Raw genomic sequence first — 18,997 nt, 5'->3', positions numbered from 1 at the left:
TCATGTTTTCATAAATGGTGGGATTTTATACTTTTTTACAGTGGAGTAGTATTCCATCATATATATATATATATATATATATATATAAAACATATTCTTCATCCTTTCATCCATTGATGGACTTTAGGGTAGATTCCATATGTTGGCTATATAAATAGTGCTGCAATAAACATGGGAGTACAATTATCTCTTTGACATACTGAGATAATTTTCTTTGCATATATTCCCAGTGGGGGATTGCTGGATCATTTTGTAGTCTATTTTTAATATTTTGAGGAACCTCTTTACTGTTTTCCATGATGGTTGTACTAATTTATATTCCCACAAAATGTGTTTAAGAGTTTCCTTTTTTCCACATCCTCACCAGTACTTCCTGTGGTTTTCCTAATAGCCATTCTAACAAGAGTGAGGTGATTTGAATTTACCTGATGATTGGTGTTGTTGAATATTTTTGATATGCCTATTTGGTCATTTGTATATCTTCTTTTGAGAAATGTCTATTCAGATTTTCTGTCCATTTTGTAATCAGGTTGTTTTCTAGCTACTGAGTTGTCTGAATTCCTTGCATATTTGGGGTATTACTCCCTTATCAGATGTCTAGTTTCCAAATATTCTCTCCAATTTGTTAGCTATCTTTACATTCTGTTGATTGGTTTCTTTGTTGTGCAGAAGGTTTTGAGTTTGATGGAATACCATTGATCTATTTTTACTTCTGTTACCTATGCTCTTAAAGTCATATCCGAAAACTCATTGCCTAAATTTCATTGTCATTTCAAACTTAACATCCAAATTTCACTGTCATAAAACTTTTGCCCTATGTATTCTTCTAATAATTTCAGGTCTTGCATTGAAGTCTTTAATCCATTTTGAGTTGATTTTTGGATATGGTGAGCAATAAGGATCAAATTTCATTCTTCTACATGTGGATATCCAGTTTCCCACCATTTATTGAGGATACTGCTCTTTCCCAATAGGGTGTTCTTGGCACCTTTGTTGAAAATCAGCTGACTATAATACGAGGATTTATTTCTGGTTCTCTATTCTATCCCTTCGGTCTCTCTGTCTGTTTTTGTGTCAGTACCATGCTGTTTGGGTTGCTACAGTTTTGTAGCATATTTTGACATCAGGTAATGTGATGGCTCCAGCTTTGTACTTTTTGCTTAATATTTTTTTCACTACTCTGGGTGTTTTGCAGTTGCACACAAATTTTAGATTTTAAACTATTTATCTGAGGAATATCATCAGCATTTTCATAGGGATTGAATTGAATATGTAGATTGCTTCAGGTACTATGGGCATTTTAACAATATTAATTCTTCCAATTCATGAACATGAGATAGCATTTTATTTGTGTGTGTGTGTGTGTGTCCTCTTTGATTTCTTACATTAATGTTTTATAATTATCATTGTAGAGACTTTACACCTCCTTGGTTATATTTATGCCTAGGTATTAATTTTTTCTAGTTATTGTAAATGGGATTGTTTTCTTAATTTTTTTCTTTATTTTTTTTCACATAATTTGCTGTCAGTGTAGAGAAATGCTACTAATTTTTACATAGTGATTTTGTATCTTGCAACTTTACTGAATTCATCTATAAATCTAACAGTTTTTTGATGGAGCCTTTAGGACTTTCTCTATATGAGAACATGTTATTTGCAGGCAGGGACAATTTGTCTTTTTCCTTTCAAATTCAGATGTGTTTTATTTCTTTTTCTTGCCTAACTGCTCTGAGCGGGACTTTCAGTAGTACACTGAATGTAAGTGGCAAAAGTGGGCATTGTTGTTCTTATCTTGTTCCATATCTTAGAGAAAAACTTTTCTTTTTGTGTCTTTGTTTGTTTAGAGTCAGGGTCTCACTCTGTCACCCAGGCTAGACTACAGTAGTGTGATCCTATCTCACTGTAACCAAAACACCCCTTGGATCAAGTGATCCTCCCACCTTAGCTTCCCAAAGTGCTGGGATTTACAGGCATGAGCCACGATCCCGGGTTTGGAGAAAAAGTTTTAAACTTTTCCCTATTCAGTATAGATGTTAGCTGTGGACTTGTCATGTATGGTTTTTATTATGTTGAGATATGTTCCTCCTATGCTTAGTTTTCTTGAGCATTTTTATCATAAAAGGATGTTCAATTTTATCAAATCCTGGTTCTGTGTAATTAAGATAATCTTATGTTTTTTGTCCTTCCTTCTATTAATGTCATGTACCACATTTACTGCTTTTCATACGTTCAACCATCCTTGCATCTCCAGGATTAACTACACATGATCACAGTGAATGATCTTTTTAAAGTGCTGTTGAATTCAGTTTGCTGGTATTTTGTTCGGGATTTTTGCATCTAAGTTCATCAGGGATATTGGCCTGTAGTTTTGTTTTTCTTGTTGTCTTCTTGTCTGGTTTTGGTATCCGGATAATTCTGGCCTGGTAGAATGATGCTGAAAGTATTCCTTCCTCTTCAATTTTTGGAATAGTTTGAGAAGAACTAATATTCGTTCTTTAAGTATTTGGTAGAATTTGGTAGTTAAGCCATCAGATTCTGGGCCTTTCTTTGATATGAGACTTTTTTTTTTTTTTAGTACTGATTCCATTTCCTTGTCATTTGTCTGTTGATATGTTCTGTTTCTACATAGTTCAATCTTTGTAGGTTATACGTGTTCAAAATTTATTCATTTCTTCTAGTTAATCAATGTGTTGGTTTATAATTTTTCATTAACAGTCTCATCATTCTTTGAATTTCTGTAGTATTACTTGTAATTTCTCTTTTTTCATCTCTGATTTTATTTATTTGAATCTTCTTTCTTTTTTTCTTATTCTAGCTAAACAGTTATCAAATTTGGTTATCTTTGAAAGAAATCAATTTTTTGTTTTTGCTGATATCTCATATTTGTTTTCCAGTCACCATTTTATTTGTTTCTACTCTGATGTTTATTATTTCCTTTCAATAAAAGAAAGAAAAGTTTTTGTTTGAATTTGTTCTTGATTTTCTGTTCCTTGACCTACAACATTAGGTTATTTGACATTTTTCTTCTTTTTTGATGTAGGTATTTATTGCTGTAAATTTCCCTCTTTAAACTGCTTTTGCTGTATTCTACAGATTTTGGTATGTTGTGTTTCCATTTTGCTTTTCTGAAGAAAAGTTTTAAAATTTTTCTTTTAATTTTTTTGATCCATTGATTAACCAATATCATGCTGTTTAATTTCCATATATTTGTAAGTTTCCAAAGTTCTTATTTACTGATTTCTAGGTTTATACCATTGAGGAGAGAAAATATGCTTGATGTAAATTCAGTCTTCTTAAATTTGTGAAGACTTGTTTTATGGTATAACATATTATCTGTCCTGGAGAATGTTCTATGTGTAGTTGAAAAGAATGTATATTGTGAAGCTTTTAGATGAAATTTTCTCTAAATGTTTGTTAGATCCATTTGGTTTAGAATATAGCTTATACTTGGTGTTTCTTTGTTGATTTTCTGTCTGGATGATCTAATTGCTGAAAGTAGGGTATTAAGTCTCCTACTCTTCTTGTATTGTAATTCACTTCTTTCCGATCTATGAGTGTTTGACTTACATATGTATGTGCTCTGATGTTGCATTCAAATATATTCAGAATTAGTACATGTTCTTGCTGAATTGACCCCTTTATAATAATATTCTTGGTCTCTATTATAGCTTAGATAGAATATCTTTTGCATTTCTTCACTTTTAGTCTATACTGGCCTTGCAGATAAAGTGAGTCTCTTGTGAGCAGTGCACAGTTGAGTCTTGATTTTAATCTATTTGGACATTTTGTCTTTTTTTTTTTTTTTTTTTTTTTAGACAGAGCCTCACTTTGTCACCCAGGCTGGAGTGCAGTGGTGTGATCTTAGATCACAGCAACCTCTGCTTCCCAGGTTCAAGCAACTGTCCTGCCTCAGCCTCACAAATAGCTGGGATTACAGGCTCCCACCACAACACCTGGCTAATTTTTTTTTTTTTTTTTTTAAGTAGACAGGGTTTCATTATGTTGGCCGGACAGGTCTCAAACTCCCGGCCTTGAGTAATCCACCCACCTTGGCCACCCAAAGTGCTGAAATTACAGTTATGAGCCACTGTGCCTGGCCCAGACACTCTGTTTTTTAATTGACAAACTTAACCTATTAACATTCAAGGTAATTACTAATAGGTAAGGAATTACTCCTGCCATTTTGTTATTTGCTTTCTACTTGTTTTGTAGATATTTTCTTTCTATATTCTCAGTCTTTCTTTGTGGTTAAGTGATTTTCTCTACTAATATGTTTTAATTCCTTGTTTTTATTTTTAGAGCATCTACTGTAGGTTTTTACTCTGTGGTTACCATAATACTTACAAAAAAACTTATAGTTAAGCATGTTATTTTCGTACCTTTTACAGCTTTTTGTTTGAGGGTTACCATGAGGCTTATAAAAACATCTTATAGTTATGTTATTTTAAATTCATAACAACTTTAACTTAATTGCAAAAAAGACACAATTTTTACCCTTTATCTCCCCATTGAATTTTTAATATCACAATTTACATCTTTTTATAATGTATATATATATATATATATATTTTTTTTTTTTGAGAAGGAGTTTCGCTCTTGTTACCCAGGCTGGAGTGCAATGGCACGATCTCGGCTCACCGCCACCTCCGCCTCCTGGGTTCAGGCAATTCTCCTGCGTCAGCCTCCTGAGTAGCTGGGATTACAGGCACGCGCCACCATGCCCAGCTAATTTTTTGTATTTTTAGTAGAGACGGGGTTTCACCATGTTGACCAGGATGGTCTCGATCTCTGGACCTTGTGATCCACCTGCCTCGGCCTCCCAAAGTGCAGGGATTACAGGCGTGAGCCACCGCGCCCGGCTATAATGTATATAATTTAACAAATTATTTTAGTTGTTAAAGTATATACAAGTTGCAAAAAAGCACAAACTTTACTCTTTATCTCCCCAATTTGAATTTTTAATATCACAAGTTACATTTTTTATATTGTATATAAAAGATTTTTATATTTTAAAATAACAAATTATTTTTGCTATTTTTAGTAGTTTTGTCTTTTTACCTTCATACTAAAGAAATAAGTGGCCGGGCGCGGTGGCTCAAGCCTGTAATCCCAGCACTTTGGGAGGCCGAGGCGGGTGGATCACAAGGTCAAGAGATCGAGACCATCTTGGTCAACATGGTGAAACCCCGTCTCTACTAAAAATACAAAAAAAATAGCTGGGCATGGTGGCGCGTGCCTGTAATCCCAGCTACTCAGGAGGCTGAGGCAGGAGAATTGCCTGAACCCAGGAGGCGGAGGTTGCGGTGAGCCGAGATCGCGCCATTGCACTCCAGCCTGGGTAACAAGAGCGAAACTCCGTCTCAAAAAAAAAAAAAAAAAAAAAAAAAAAAAAAGAAATAAGTGATTTACATATCCCCATTACATTATTTGAGTATTCTGAATTTGACTGTGTACTTGCTTTTACCGGTGAGTTTTATACTTTCCAATGTTTTCTTATTACCCATTAGCATCATTTATTTTAATGTGAAGAACTCCCTTTAGTACTCCTTGTAACATGTGTGGTGGTGATAAAGCTCCTCAGCTTGAGTTTGTGTAGGAAAGTCTTTCTCTTTCATTTCCAAAGGCCAATTTTGCTAAGAACAGTGTTCTTGGTTGAAAGGTTTTTTTCCCTTCAGCACTTTGAATATGTAATCCCGTTCTCTCCTGGTCTGTAAGGTTTCTGCTGAAAAAGCTGATAACAGATATATTAGAAATGCCTTATATGTTATTTTCTTCTTTCCTCTTATTGCTTTCAAGTTTCTCTCTTTGTCTTTTGGCAGTTTGATTATAATGTATTATGGGGTTGTCTTATTTGGATTGAATATGATTGAAGACTTTTGACCTTCCTGTACCTAGATATTCACATCTGTCTCCAGATTTTGAAATTTTTCTGCTATGATTTCTTTAAATAAGCTTTATAAATTTATAAAGTTTTATGTTTCTTAACTCCTTCTAGAATGCAACAACTCATATATTTGCTGGTGGTTTTTTTCTTCTTGGAGCCAGAGTCTTACCCTTGTCACCCAGGCTGGAGTATGATGGCTTGATCTTGGCTCACTGCAACCTCTGATTTCTGGGCTCAAGTGATTCTCCTGCCTCAGCCTCCTGAGCAGCTGGGAGTACAGGTGCCCACCCCCTTGCTGGGCTAAATTTGTATTTTTAGTAGAGACAGGGTTTCACCATGTTGGCCAAGCTGGTCTTAAACTCCTGACCTCAGGTTATCCACCCACCTCAGCCTCTCAAACTGATGAGATTACAGTATGAGCCACTGAGTCCAGTAACATTTGCTCTTTTGATACTATTTTGTAACTCCAATAAGCTTTCTTTATTCCTTTTCATTCTGTTTTCATATCAGACTATATGTTTGCAAGTAACCTCTTTTCAAGTTCACATATACTTTTCTTTTGTTTGACAAACTCTGCTGTTGATGTCTCCATTGCATTTTTCATTATTTTCATTTTATTTTTCAGCTTCAATATTTCTGGCTTAATAACATTATTTCATATCTGTTGAATTTATCTAATAGATTTCTGAATTGTTTCTCTGTATTTTATTGATGTTTATTGCTTTAGTCCATTTTCATACTACTATAAAGAACTGCTGGAGACTGGGCAATTTATAGAGGAAAGAGTTTTAATTGACTCCCAGTTCTGCATGGTGGGGCAGGGGGGGCTTAGAAAACTTACAATTATGGCAGAATGTAAAGGGGAAGCAAGGCACCTTATTCATAAAACAGAAGGAAGGAGAATGAACTCAGGAGGAACTACTAAACACTTACAATATAATCAAATCTCATGAGAACTCACTATCATGAGAACAACATGGGGAAAACCCCCATCATGATTCAATTGCCTCCACCTGGTCTCTCCCTTGGCATGTGGAGATTATGAGGATTACAATTCAACATGAAATTTTAGGTAGGTACACAGCTAAACTGTATCATTTCACTCTGGCTCCTCCCAAATCTTATGTCCTCACTTTCAAAATACAATCATGCCCTTCCATCAGTCCCTCAGAGTCTTAACTAATTCCAGCATTAACCTAAGAGCTCAAGTCCAAAGTTATTTACTTCCTAGATACAAGGAGGGTACATGCAATGGGCAAATACAACCATTCCAAATGGGAGACATTGGCCAAAATGAAGGGGCTACAGTCCCCATGCAAATCCTAAATCCAGTGAAGCAGTCAAATCTTAAACTCTGAAATAATCTTTGACTCCATGCCTTATATCCAGGTCATGCTGATTCAAGAGCTGGGCTCCCACAGCCTTGGGCTGCTCACCCCTGTAGTTTTGCAGGGTATCGCTCCCCTCCTGACTGCTTTCATGAACTGGCATTGAGTGTCTTCTGCCTTTCCAGGTGCATGCTGCAAACTGGATCACCATTCTGGGATCTGGAGGACAGTGGCCCTCTTCTCACAGCTCCAGTAGGTAGTGCCCCAGTGGGGACTCTGTGTGAGGGCTCCCAACCCACATTTTCCTTCTGCACTTCCCTAGCAGTGGTTCTCCATGAGAGCTTTGCCCTTGCAGCAAACCTCTGTCTGGACTTCCAGGCATTTCCATACATCCTCTGAAATATAGGCAGAACTTCCCAAACCTTAATTCTTGCCTTTTGTGTGCCACAGGTCCAACACTATGTGTAAACCACAAAAAATTGGGGCTTGCAACCTCTGAATCAATGGACTGAGCTGTACATTGGCCCATTTTAGCCACAGCTGGGACACAGGACACCAAGTTCTGAGACTGCACAAAGCATCAAGTTCCTGGACCTGGCCCAGGAAACCATTTTTACCTCCCATGCCTCCAGGCCTGTGATGGGAAGGGTTGTCATGAAGACCTCTTACATGCCCTGGAGACATTTTCCCTATTGTCTTGGTGACTAACATTTGGTTCCTCATTACTTACACAAATTTCTGCAACTGGACTTTTAAACATAAGTTTCAATTCCAAACCACTTCTTTGTGAATGCATAAAACTGAACACTTCTAAGAGCCCTTGGGTTACATCTGAAATTCTTTCCTGCTTAGAAATTTTGTCTGCCTAAATCATCTCTCTCAAATTCAAAGTTCCACAGATTTCTAGAGTAGAAGCAAAATGCCACCAGTCTCTGCTAAAACATAGCAAGAGTCACCTTTGCTCTAGTTCCCAAGAAGTTTCTCATCTTCATCTGAGACCACTTCAGCCTGGACTTCACAGCCCATATTACTATCAGCATTTTGGTTAAAGCAAATCAGCAAGTCTCTAGGGAGTTCCAAACTTTCCCACATCTTTCTACCTTCTTCTGAGTCCTCCAAACTTTTTCAATCTCTGCCTGTTACCCAGTTCCAAAGTCACTTCCACATTTTGGGGTATCTTTATGGCAGTACCGCAGTCTACCAGTACCAATTTACTGTATTAGTCAGTTTTCATATTATTATAAAGAACTGCCCTAGACTGGGTAATTTATACAAGAAAGAGGTTTAACTAAATCACAGTTCAGCATGCCTGAGGAGGCCTTAGGAAACTTACAATCATGGTAGAAGTTTAAAAGGAAGCAAGGCACCCTCTTCACAAGGAAGCAGGAAGGAGAACGAAATGCAGGAGGAGCTATCAAACATTTATAAAACCAAAATCAGATCTCATGAGAACTCACTCACTATTATGAGAACAGCATGGAGAAAACTACCCCCAATGATCCAATTGCCTCCACCTTGTCTCTTCCTTGACATGTGGGGCTTATGGGGATTACAATTCAAGATGAGATTTTGGGTGGAGATGCATACAAACCATATTATTCACTGGGCTTACTTAAAAAAAAAACTATATAAAATTTTTTGTCAGGCAGGTCATACATCTTTATCTCATTAGAGTCAGTCACTGGCACTTTATTTTGTCCATTTGGTAAGTCCTATTTTCCTGATTGCTTTTGATCCTTGAGGTCATGAGCTGATGTCTACACAATAAAGAACTATAAATTTATTCCAGATTGCACAGTCTGGCTTTGTCTGGGAAATTTCTTCAACAGTAAGCCTGTCCAGAAATTCTAGGTAGGTCGCCTGTTACATTTTCTAAGATAGTGATTGCTGCAGCTATTGCAACACCAGGAACACTTTAAGCCCAGGACCATGACAGATGGTACCGTGCCAGGGTGGAATCCCTTGGCCATTAAGGCTGGCACAGTGCTGAGGTGAAATCTGAACCCCCAGCCACTCAGTCCTGCCTGCCACTGTGGGCTATTTGGAGCCCATAGCTTCTATAGTTAGTTGGTCAGTGGTGATGCAAACCAGAAATTGAATTTGGCAAGAACTACAGGTTTCTGTCTCGCCCTGAGGTAGGTTCGAAAACTCAGTCTGCAGTTATCAGCAGACATGAGGGGTTGTAGTAGTCTGTCTAGTGCTGCATTTTACTGGGGCAGGCCTGGTAGTGTGTTCCAATGCAAAGTCTTGTGCTTACATCCCTCTCTTTTCCCCAAGTAGATGGTATTTCTCTCTGAGCTGTGTAATTTGTGGTTGGGAGATGGGTGACTTGAGGAATGTAAAACTGCACCTCTTACTCACTTCAATGACTATTTTCTTCTTATTATTTTATAACTAGATATGGTGAACTCTCACCTGGTTTCCTTAGCTCCTGTGGAGGCATTTTTGTGTGTAGATGGTAGTTCAAATTGATGTTTTCCTGCAAGGGGTGATCACTGGAGAGTCCTATTTCACCATCTTCCTCCACCCTCTGTCCCTTGAAATCATTTTTACAAGTAAAAGAAGTCACTCACAAAAGGCCACATATTCTATAATCCTATTTGTCTGAAACATCTATAGTAGAGAAATCTACATAGACAGAAAGGAGATTAGTGGTTGTCAGGGGCGGGGTGGAAAGGTAAATGGAGGAGGACTGCTAATGGGTAATGGGTTTATTTTGGGGTTGAAGAGAATGTTCTGAAATTAGTGGTTATCATTACATGAGCTTGTGATAATACTAAGAATCACTGAATTTTATGCTTTAAAGGATGAGTTTATAGTATATGAATTATATCCCAAATTTTTTAAAAGCAGGAGGAAATTGCTTGAAAAAAAATCCCACCAATCTTAGTTAATAATGATATATGAAATCTTATAAGGAAGCAAGAAGTGAGAAAAACTATAAGGGAAAGCAGAAAAATGGAGAACACATAAGAATATAGGCCAGTTCGGCAGTGACAAAATGTAGGTGGCTTATCCATGCAGGGCCAGCTCTGCCAATTTTTCTCTCACCAAATATCCCCGACATAGCATAGACCACAAAATGGGGCCTCAGCCTCCCTTAGCACAAGATGGATCATCTCCTATTTTATCAGTAAAATAATCTCTGTACCTCTGTGAAGTTCCTAATTATGAAACTGTGCCATGAGAAAAAGATTAAATTATATAAAAATGTGGAAGTATCTTTAAAATATTTCTTCTATCAAAGAGTTGTTTTAAAAAATGTTTTTAAACTTTGATTACTGAGAAACTTTACTTATGCAGAAGAACTCATTCTCAGAGGATGTTGTATGAATGAATTGCTATGTATTTCCTTTATTTTCCTTAGTTTTTCTATGTCCTTCGAATGTTGACTTGCTTTCCTCAGCTTCTTTTCCTTCCTCCCATACATAAATAGTATTTCTTACTATTTATTCAGGAGTCATAGTGAATTATGAAGATAAATTAAATACATGCAACAGCAAGTCTTCCTTTAGAGTTAATATACATCTAGAATATAAAAAATATATAATATTTTTCTAAAAATCAGATTAATGACTTTTGTTTTTTTTTTTTTTTAAAAATCACAGTATTTAAATTCTTGATATGTCCTTAAAACTCAAATGTAAAACAGCACCTACTTAAAATTTGCCTCTGAGTATCAATTTGGATCATAAACCTACAACTAAAATGACTTTTCAACATTATGGCTAATAATTTTATTTCATTTTAATTATGCAGGAAATACCATACACATTTATTACAGTTTGATGGTGAAGGAGGTTGGCGCTTTGAACAATTGGATACTGCTATCCGTTTGACATTGAGTGAAGAAAAGCAAAAGCTAGAATCTCAGCTAGCTGGAATTCCCAAAATGCAGCAGAGACTCAATGAACTATGTAAAATTTTGGGAGAAGACTCTGTGCTGAAAACAATTAAAAATGAAGATGAGACATCTTAATTTGTTTTGACACATTTTAAAAGTTAATTATTAGATAAAGCCTCAAAGACACTGTTATATTGCATGAAGTATGTTAAGCTAAGCACAGATTAAAAAAAAAAAAGGCAGCAAGACATTTTATAAGATTTTAGCATTAAGGAAGTATATGATCTGACTTTTCAGAAGAAAAATAAACAAATGTATTATGTAAGATCAGTCATTATGACTTATACTAATTCCTAGTGAAGGCCTAAAACACTTGTAAAGCAGGATTTTCTAGGTGAATTCATGATGAATACCAGATTTACTATGTATATGTGATGTGTCTGAAGTTCTTAACAAACATGGGAGATATTCTGGAAAAGAAAAAAGTTTAGAGCAGCATTTGGGTTGATACCAAGTGCATAAAATTAGAACTTTGAGTAACATTTAGTCCATTTATGGTTATTAGGTTTAATAGCAAGAATTCATATTGATCATTGCTAGTGGCCAACTAAACAAAATAGCTGACAGTTTGATAAATAATTTCAATATAAAAATTGTTTTAATGGCAGTGGTTCAAAGAAAAAAGCATGGCTAAAATGTATACAATGCCATATTTAAAAATTTTAGACTTTAAACATCTTAATGAGGACATATAACAAATTAATTTTAGTAGGAATCCGAAATACTTTTTAATAAGCCCTTTCATTTTAAAAAGAGAATTGCCAATACAGAAAAGGAGTATCCAAACAATGTTTGTCTCAGCCTGATAATTTACTTGATAGAATTATCTATTGTAACTTCTGTTCAGAAATACACAGCTTGTTTTTGTTTTTGTTTTTGTTTTTGTTTTGCCCAAGGATGAGATTCCCACATTTTAAGAATTGCAGTGATATAACAGAATTTAAGGATTCTGAGAATCACAGTAATCATATACATTGGAATAGTACTTTATAATTTACAATCCCCATTTACATCATTTCATTTTAATTCTTGTGGCAATGTTTTAAGACAGGTATTCTTTTTCCTACTTGGCTTTTGAGAAAATTGACACTCAGACTTGCCCCAATCGTGCAATTTAATTAAGGAAAGATCCAGAACTCAAATGAAGTTTTCTTTACTCCCTGGTTTGGTACTCTTTGTTATTATCCTTTAAATCAATCTAGGCTATAATAGCAATAAAAATTAGATGAGGTGTTGAAAATAAAATAAATTTGTTATGGTAGTCTTGTTGCTATTTGTTTATTGTTTACAAGAAATAAAAATTAAGTACAAAGTGCAAAGATCATTGTTCTGTGGTTTAAAATGAACCAAGAAAGTTAGCAAATCATTCAGCAACTATGCAGTCTTACTCAATATGAACATACCTCCAAGGCATCAGCAATCAGAAGGGCAAATAATTATGGTTTTGGTAAATTTAATATTTATTAAACATAATGAGAAATAATCTGCATGGACTAGTCATATGAAATAGATCTTATTCTATTTGTGTGCATTGGATTTGGAAGTACAAAAGCTAAGATTGAAACTTCAATCTCTTTCTGCCTATGACACCACTTTGATAGGCCAAAAGAATATTGGAATGATCAGTTGTTAGCGGCCTAGAATTTTATTGCCTGTTGAGACACAGCCATAATAGATGTTAACTCTGATTCTTAGCCCTTCTCAGGTGATAGAGTACCTGGAAGTCATTCATAATGGTCATTATAGAACATCATAACATTTCCACATTTTCAATTCTACCGTGATAACAAGTGCACTTTTAATTGTTAATAAATGTAACCAACTTACATGAAGGAATGCAATATAAAATTATAATCAGTACATTTGTCCAACATTTTCTGTTAATATCAACTTACTTATTCATCAGTTACCAATATTTCCTGCTAGAAAAGTGAGGCAGGTTTTAAAGATTTTTTTAAGAAGCATGGAACCAAAACTTAACCTTGCTAAAAATTATTCATTAATCTTTTCTACAAAAGTAGTTATCCAGTTTATACTGCTGTAAGGGGAAAAGTCTGAGGCAAGTGTCTTAAGTTAACTGTTAAAGGTATAAGAAGAAAATGAAAAATCCTCATGTGAAAGATGTGTATAATTTTCATGCCTTAATTTTCATAATATAAAAATAAAACATACTTTTTAAAAACCTAATATTTTGTGTTTTGAAAAGTTGAAAAGAATGCCAAAACAAATATTAGATTTGTAATTAGTCATTATTTAATATATTTTATCAATGAACTAAAGAAAAAAAGACTCATTATTTATAATGTACAGGATTCAAAGATGTCTAAAATTCTGCATTAAAAACTATATACACTGTAATTTAAATGTTAAAGTTATAATACGAACATGTTTTCCATGAGCTTTTTGTGCCTATTTGTTTTCTAAATTTATTTTTCAGGACCTTAACTTGGAGGGGAAAACATCTCTGCTTTGAACTTGTATTTATATACCATTGAGTTGTTTCCAAATGGTCCAATGGATATATCATATTTTACTATTCTTATAGTTATATTTTGTGAAAAACATGAAAAATACTGAGAAACTAGCCATTTTTGAATATAGCAAGAAATAGATGAGGAAAAGAAAATGGAATGTTTTAAGTTTCAAACTGCTTTTACCATGTTGTACCTATTTGCCCAAACATTTGATAATTTTGGTCAGAAAAAAAATTGCTGTAAGTTTATGGAGCTTGATAATAAAATGTGTATTCTTTATGTTAACTCCTAAACTTGGAAAATAAGTTGCATTCTATGAAAATGTTGCATTATATTTCTACAGCATGTAATGTGATGCCAAGCATGAGTCTAAAATAGTATGTGCTCTTGTAAGCAGGATGATAAATAATAATCCCTAGCAAATAATGTCAAGAAGAATGATATACCTTAAAACTAAAGTTTACATTTATTTACAGTGGGAATGGTTTTCTCTTGATAGAAATATGGTTTTTGTCTCAAATTTTGGAATGTCAGTACAGGCATGAATGAATATGTTAGTTTTTATTTGAGACATTGGTTCCAAGTATAATTTCATATTTGGCAACAGACTCAGCCTATTACAATCTGTTTGGAATAGTTTTTGATTCAGTAAGTCAAGAAAAATCTGTTACACACTGAAACCCAAATCCAGAGAATGTTACACACTTCTGATATATGCATAAAATGATGGTAAATATATTAAATCATTGTTTTCAAAAGATGATTTTGATACAATTACTTTATGGGCAAAATTGTCCTAATTTAGAAGTGAAAGGTACTTTCATATAACCTAGACTATTTACAGTTCTGATGACATAGATTTAGATATGTTGAATATGTTTTGGAATTGAACTTCTAACATTTGCCACATGAGTGCTTTCAGGTGGATGTATAAAATATTTTTATTAAAAAACAATTCCTTCTTGTTATGCTTTTCCTGATTACCAAGTTCAGGGCTGCTTTACATTTTATATTGTGAAATTTTCAAAACCAATTGTCTATTTATAAACCAGATTTGTATTCATGAAAATGAATGAGAAAAATGTCCTTAATCGTAAAAATCGTTATGTAGCTAAATGAGACTGTGGCTGTGTGTGAGTACATTATAATATAATTTCCATCCAATGTGTATTTACTTGAGTTCCTGATTCCTTATGAATTTCTTAACCATCAAGAAAAAGACTAGATTAATCGAAGGAATTACAAATTATTCCATTGGTAGAAAATACCTTATTTCTATACTTTAAATGGCCATAAGTATACCTTACTTATACATTGTATTGTATATAACCATGTCTAGAACTGTAGACAATAGCCACCAAATAATTATTTAAATATTTATTTTCTTATTAATACAACACATTTATCAAGTATCTACCTATGCCAGGCAGTGTGCTAAGTTCTATTACTAAATAAAATGTGGTCCCTGTTCAAAGATGCTTATGACCATTGAAAATTAGGAAAGCAAATGCCCTCAGTCAGACAAAAAGTCAATCGATGTATTTATTATTAATATTTACCAAGTAGGGACAAAGCATTGCATATACAGACTCACTAAATCTTCACAAAAAGGCAATATAGTAAAAGAGGAAAATGAAGAGAGAAAGGTTAAGCAATTCATTCAACCTCATCCAATAGCCAGACTATACAGCTAAAATTTGAAATGAGAAATATTTGATTATAAAGCCTATGCAACTCCACATATCCTTCCTTTTAATTATTTTAGGTCATTTTTCATTATTACTATTTTTAACATAAATATTAGTATAATTTTTACTGACTCAAGGTTTCTGGTTAATCAAACATGCATTTTTCATCTAAAATGGAATTTATGTAACACATTATATTTGTATTGTTTTTATTATAAATTATGGGTGTAGTCCTCTGGGAAAGGGAGAACATAAGGCAAATTTTCAAAAGTTTTGAGACCCTGGTTGTCATTATTCATTCACTCATTTGGTAAATACTTTTTGATACTTTCAGACACCAGTTACTGTGCTAGGACTCAGAGATTAACAAGACAGTCCTTGACGGAGCCCTCATGAAACACTTTAGTATATTGATATTAAACAAATATATGCCTGTTAGATGTTGTGGCTCCATACAAACGACTTACTTGTTTTGTAATATCTTCTTAGCTCTTGTATTTTCTACCTAAGACAATTCTGTTGCAATTTAAGTAATAAGTGTATTCTGGCAGCAGGATTCTCCTGATCATATACTTTTGGGCTTCACAGTCCTCATGATCCTCAACTTGGGCTATTGCAAGTTCTAGTAAAACCAGTCTATAGGACTATATCATCCTTCACCAGTAGATGGTCCCATATATTTAGCATGTTGTCTTGAAACCTAAGAAATAGTTTCTCAAGTTCAGATCATGTAAAATGAGCCAGTTTTATTCAAAAGTAATTCTCTTATGTTACCACAAAACGCAGATAAACAGCAGGATAGCTCTAAAAAGCAAAATGAATATAAACAATTATAGTTGTATAGTAAATAAGAATTCCAAAGTTAAACATATTTAAGTTATGTAACTGGTCTCAGTACTTATGACCTGACATAAATAACCAAGAGATTAAGTATTCACCTGTGAGTTTTTATGTGATTTAATATTATACCTAAAAATGGATTATGTATTCATGAGGCAATGAAATATTGATAAAACATGAAATAACATTAACTTGGCAATATCATTAAATTTTAGTCAGTTTAATTCATATAAATAAGGCATAAATTTATATATGAAGTATATTTAATTTTTATTTATTAAATTTGATTAAAATGCATTGGACCTACAAATGTATAAAACTAAAGAATTGTCTGAGGACTCACCTGGGAAGGTGCAAAAGTCAGGTGACATCTTATTGGAAAACTAATACAATGAGACCTTTTTCAACATGCAGATGCTGATATTTCCAGAGTGACAAAGACTGATGAAGCAATTGTTAAAGTCCCTTTGTTCAGGCTAGCTCATTGTTTATATGAGACAAGTTTTCAAGACTCACATAGGTAGGGTATAGGTAAGTGTGGTTAATGTAGATCCAAGCAGATACAGATGCTCTTTGACTTAAGATGGGTTTACCTTTTGATAAACACATAGTGAGTTGAAAATATCGTAAATTGAAAGTACACTTAATATACCAAACATCATAGCTTAATCTAGCCTACCTTAAATGTGCTTAGTTACATTAAAGTAGCCTACAGTTGGGCAAAATCATGTAGCAGCACAGTGCACTGTAGAGTATTAGTTGTTTACCTTCTGATCAGTGGCTGACTGGGAACTGAGGTTCACTGATGCTGCCTAGCAGTGCAAGAGAGTATCATATTGCATATCTCTAGCCCAGGAAAAGATCAAAGTTCAAAACTGGAAACTGGAAGTACAATTTCTACTGGATTCATATCACTTTCACACAATGGTAAAGTTGAAAAATCATAAGTCAATCACAGGGACCTTCAATACATAATATTTTACTGTAACTTAACACACATGCACACACACACATGCACATACACACACACACACACACAGAACCCCCTAGAAGTTTATTACAAAGCAGCATAAATATTTTGAGGACTTAAGTTACTGAATTCTTTTTTATTTTGGTAAAAACCACATAACATAAAATTTACCATCTTTAACATGTTTATGTGTACAGTTCAATAACATTAAGTATATTCATACTGTTGTGAAGCAGATGTTTAGAACTTTCCCTTGCAGATCTGAAACCCTATATCCATTAAACTCTCCTTTTCCTCCAACTCCTATTTTCAAGTAACTACCAGTCTACTTTCTGTTTCTATGAATTCGACAACTTTAGATACATCATAAAAGTGGAATCGTATACTATTTGTTTTTTGTGACTGGTTTATTTCACTTAGCATATTATGTCCACAAGATCCCTCCATGTTGTTGCATGTGATAGAATTTCCTTCCTTTTAAAGCTGAATAATAATCCAGTATGTGTATATACTATATTTTGCCTAACCACTTACTTGGGTTGCTTCAGCCTCTTGGCTATTGTGAATAGTGCTGTATGAATATGGTTGTACAATTATCTCTTTGAGACCATGTTTGCAGTTCTTTCGGATATATACCTAGAAGTGAGTTGCTGAGTTTTTATTTTTGTGTATGTGGGATCTCTGTACTGTTTTTCTTAGCGGCTGCACTATTTTCAGCCCTACCAACGGTGCACAATGGCCCCAATTTCCCCAAATCCTCAGCAACACTTGCTATTTTCTACTTTTTGGATAGGAGCCAACCTAATACGTATGATGCGATATCTCATTGTAGTTTTGATTTGCATTTCTCTCATGATTAGTGATACTGAGCATCCTTTCATATGCTGTTGGCCATTTGTATATCATCTTTAGAGAAATGTCTTTTCGAGTCCTCAAAAGGATTGTGAGTTGATAGAGGATACTGAGCTAATGCTCAGTATCTGATGCACAATCACTAGTTAATATATGTTTGTGGAATAAGTAACAGAACGATTGAATGAATTGATAAATAAAGTATTAACAGAAGAAAGGAAAAAGGAGATAGGCACATGCCAATGATAAAATTGCTTTCTTTGAGATTGGGCCAAGGTTCCAAATGTCAGATGGCATGTTGCTATAATTGTATGGACTTTCTGTCTTTGCAATGGATACTACTGGTTACTAAAGCCTGGATTGTATGTAAAAATAATGTGTTCAAAAAGCTGAAACATTAAGTTCCTCTCAATTCAGTTTCTCCAGATCCAAATTTGCAGGTGTTCCTACACAATTGTAATGTGTCCACTTCATGTTTCGTACAATCCCCGCAAAGGAAAAGGACATAAGAAAGCAAGGGACTTGGAAAAAAGTAATAATTAATAGACAAGAAAAGGAAAGAGAGACGGTAATATGTGACTTCAGTGGCAATGGAAATTATGCTTAGAGAGGAGAGGAGTAATTCTGGAGACCTACCACCTGTGACCAAGAGTCCAAATGTCACACTCATCTCTCTCTCATCTTCTCAGGTAAATTTCCATGTTCTCAGGGAACTGGGGGTGAATATCGAAAATTCTCTGTCCTTAAGACGGGATGGAAAATTGGGTTTTATCACAATCTTTCATTGATATTTTGACTTATCATATTGTCTTAAAACTATACCCATCCGGCAAAATTTCAATCATGTGTGATCCTAATCTCTAGTTCTCGTCATACCTGGACAAGAGAAGCTGAGCGCTGCGGGAGAAGTTCACTGTAAATTCATGATGATCACCTTCAAAGGCATTCTCAGCACCATTCAGCAATCCTCCTCTGTTTCTTTAGTTCACTCACTGTTCCATTCTGTACAACTCATCTCAAACTTTTCCTGCTCTCTGAACATGTCCAGCCCTCCCTT

The 18,997-nt window shown here is 34.6% G+C and overlaps 1 protein-coding gene across 2 annotated transcripts in view; it reads left to right on the top strand.

Annotated features, from left to right (window-relative positions):
• The window catches only part of ABCD2 (ATP binding cassette subfamily D member 2), a 67,708-nt gene extending 50,156 nt beyond the window's left edge, over positions 1-17,552 (top strand). Inside the window, exons 10-11 of one of the 2 annotated variants that reach the window (XM_074403076.1) lie at positions 7,398-7,464; positions 10,972-11,080. In XM_074403076.1, coding sequence (XP_074259177.1) covers positions 7,398-7,464; positions 10,972-11,001 — 97 coding nt within the window. In that variant the 3' untranslated portion in view covers positions 11,002-11,080. Of the gene's footprint in view, positions 1-7,397; positions 7,465-10,971 lie in introns of both variants that reach the window. The other variant, XM_003926649.3, reaches the window with a different exon arrangement.
• Positions 17,553-18,997: the final 1,445 nt, after the last annotated feature.

The sequence above is a fragment of the Saimiri boliviensis genome, chromosome 7 (assembly GCF_048565385.1).
Source record: "Saimiri boliviensis isolate mSaiBol1 chromosome 7, mSaiBol1.pri, whole genome shotgun sequence".
NCBI lineage: Eukaryota > Metazoa > Chordata > Mammalia > Primates > Cebidae > Saimiri > Saimiri boliviensis.
The sequence above is the reverse complement of the archived record's forward strand: the minus strand, read 5'-3'. Positions and strand labels throughout refer to the sequence as shown.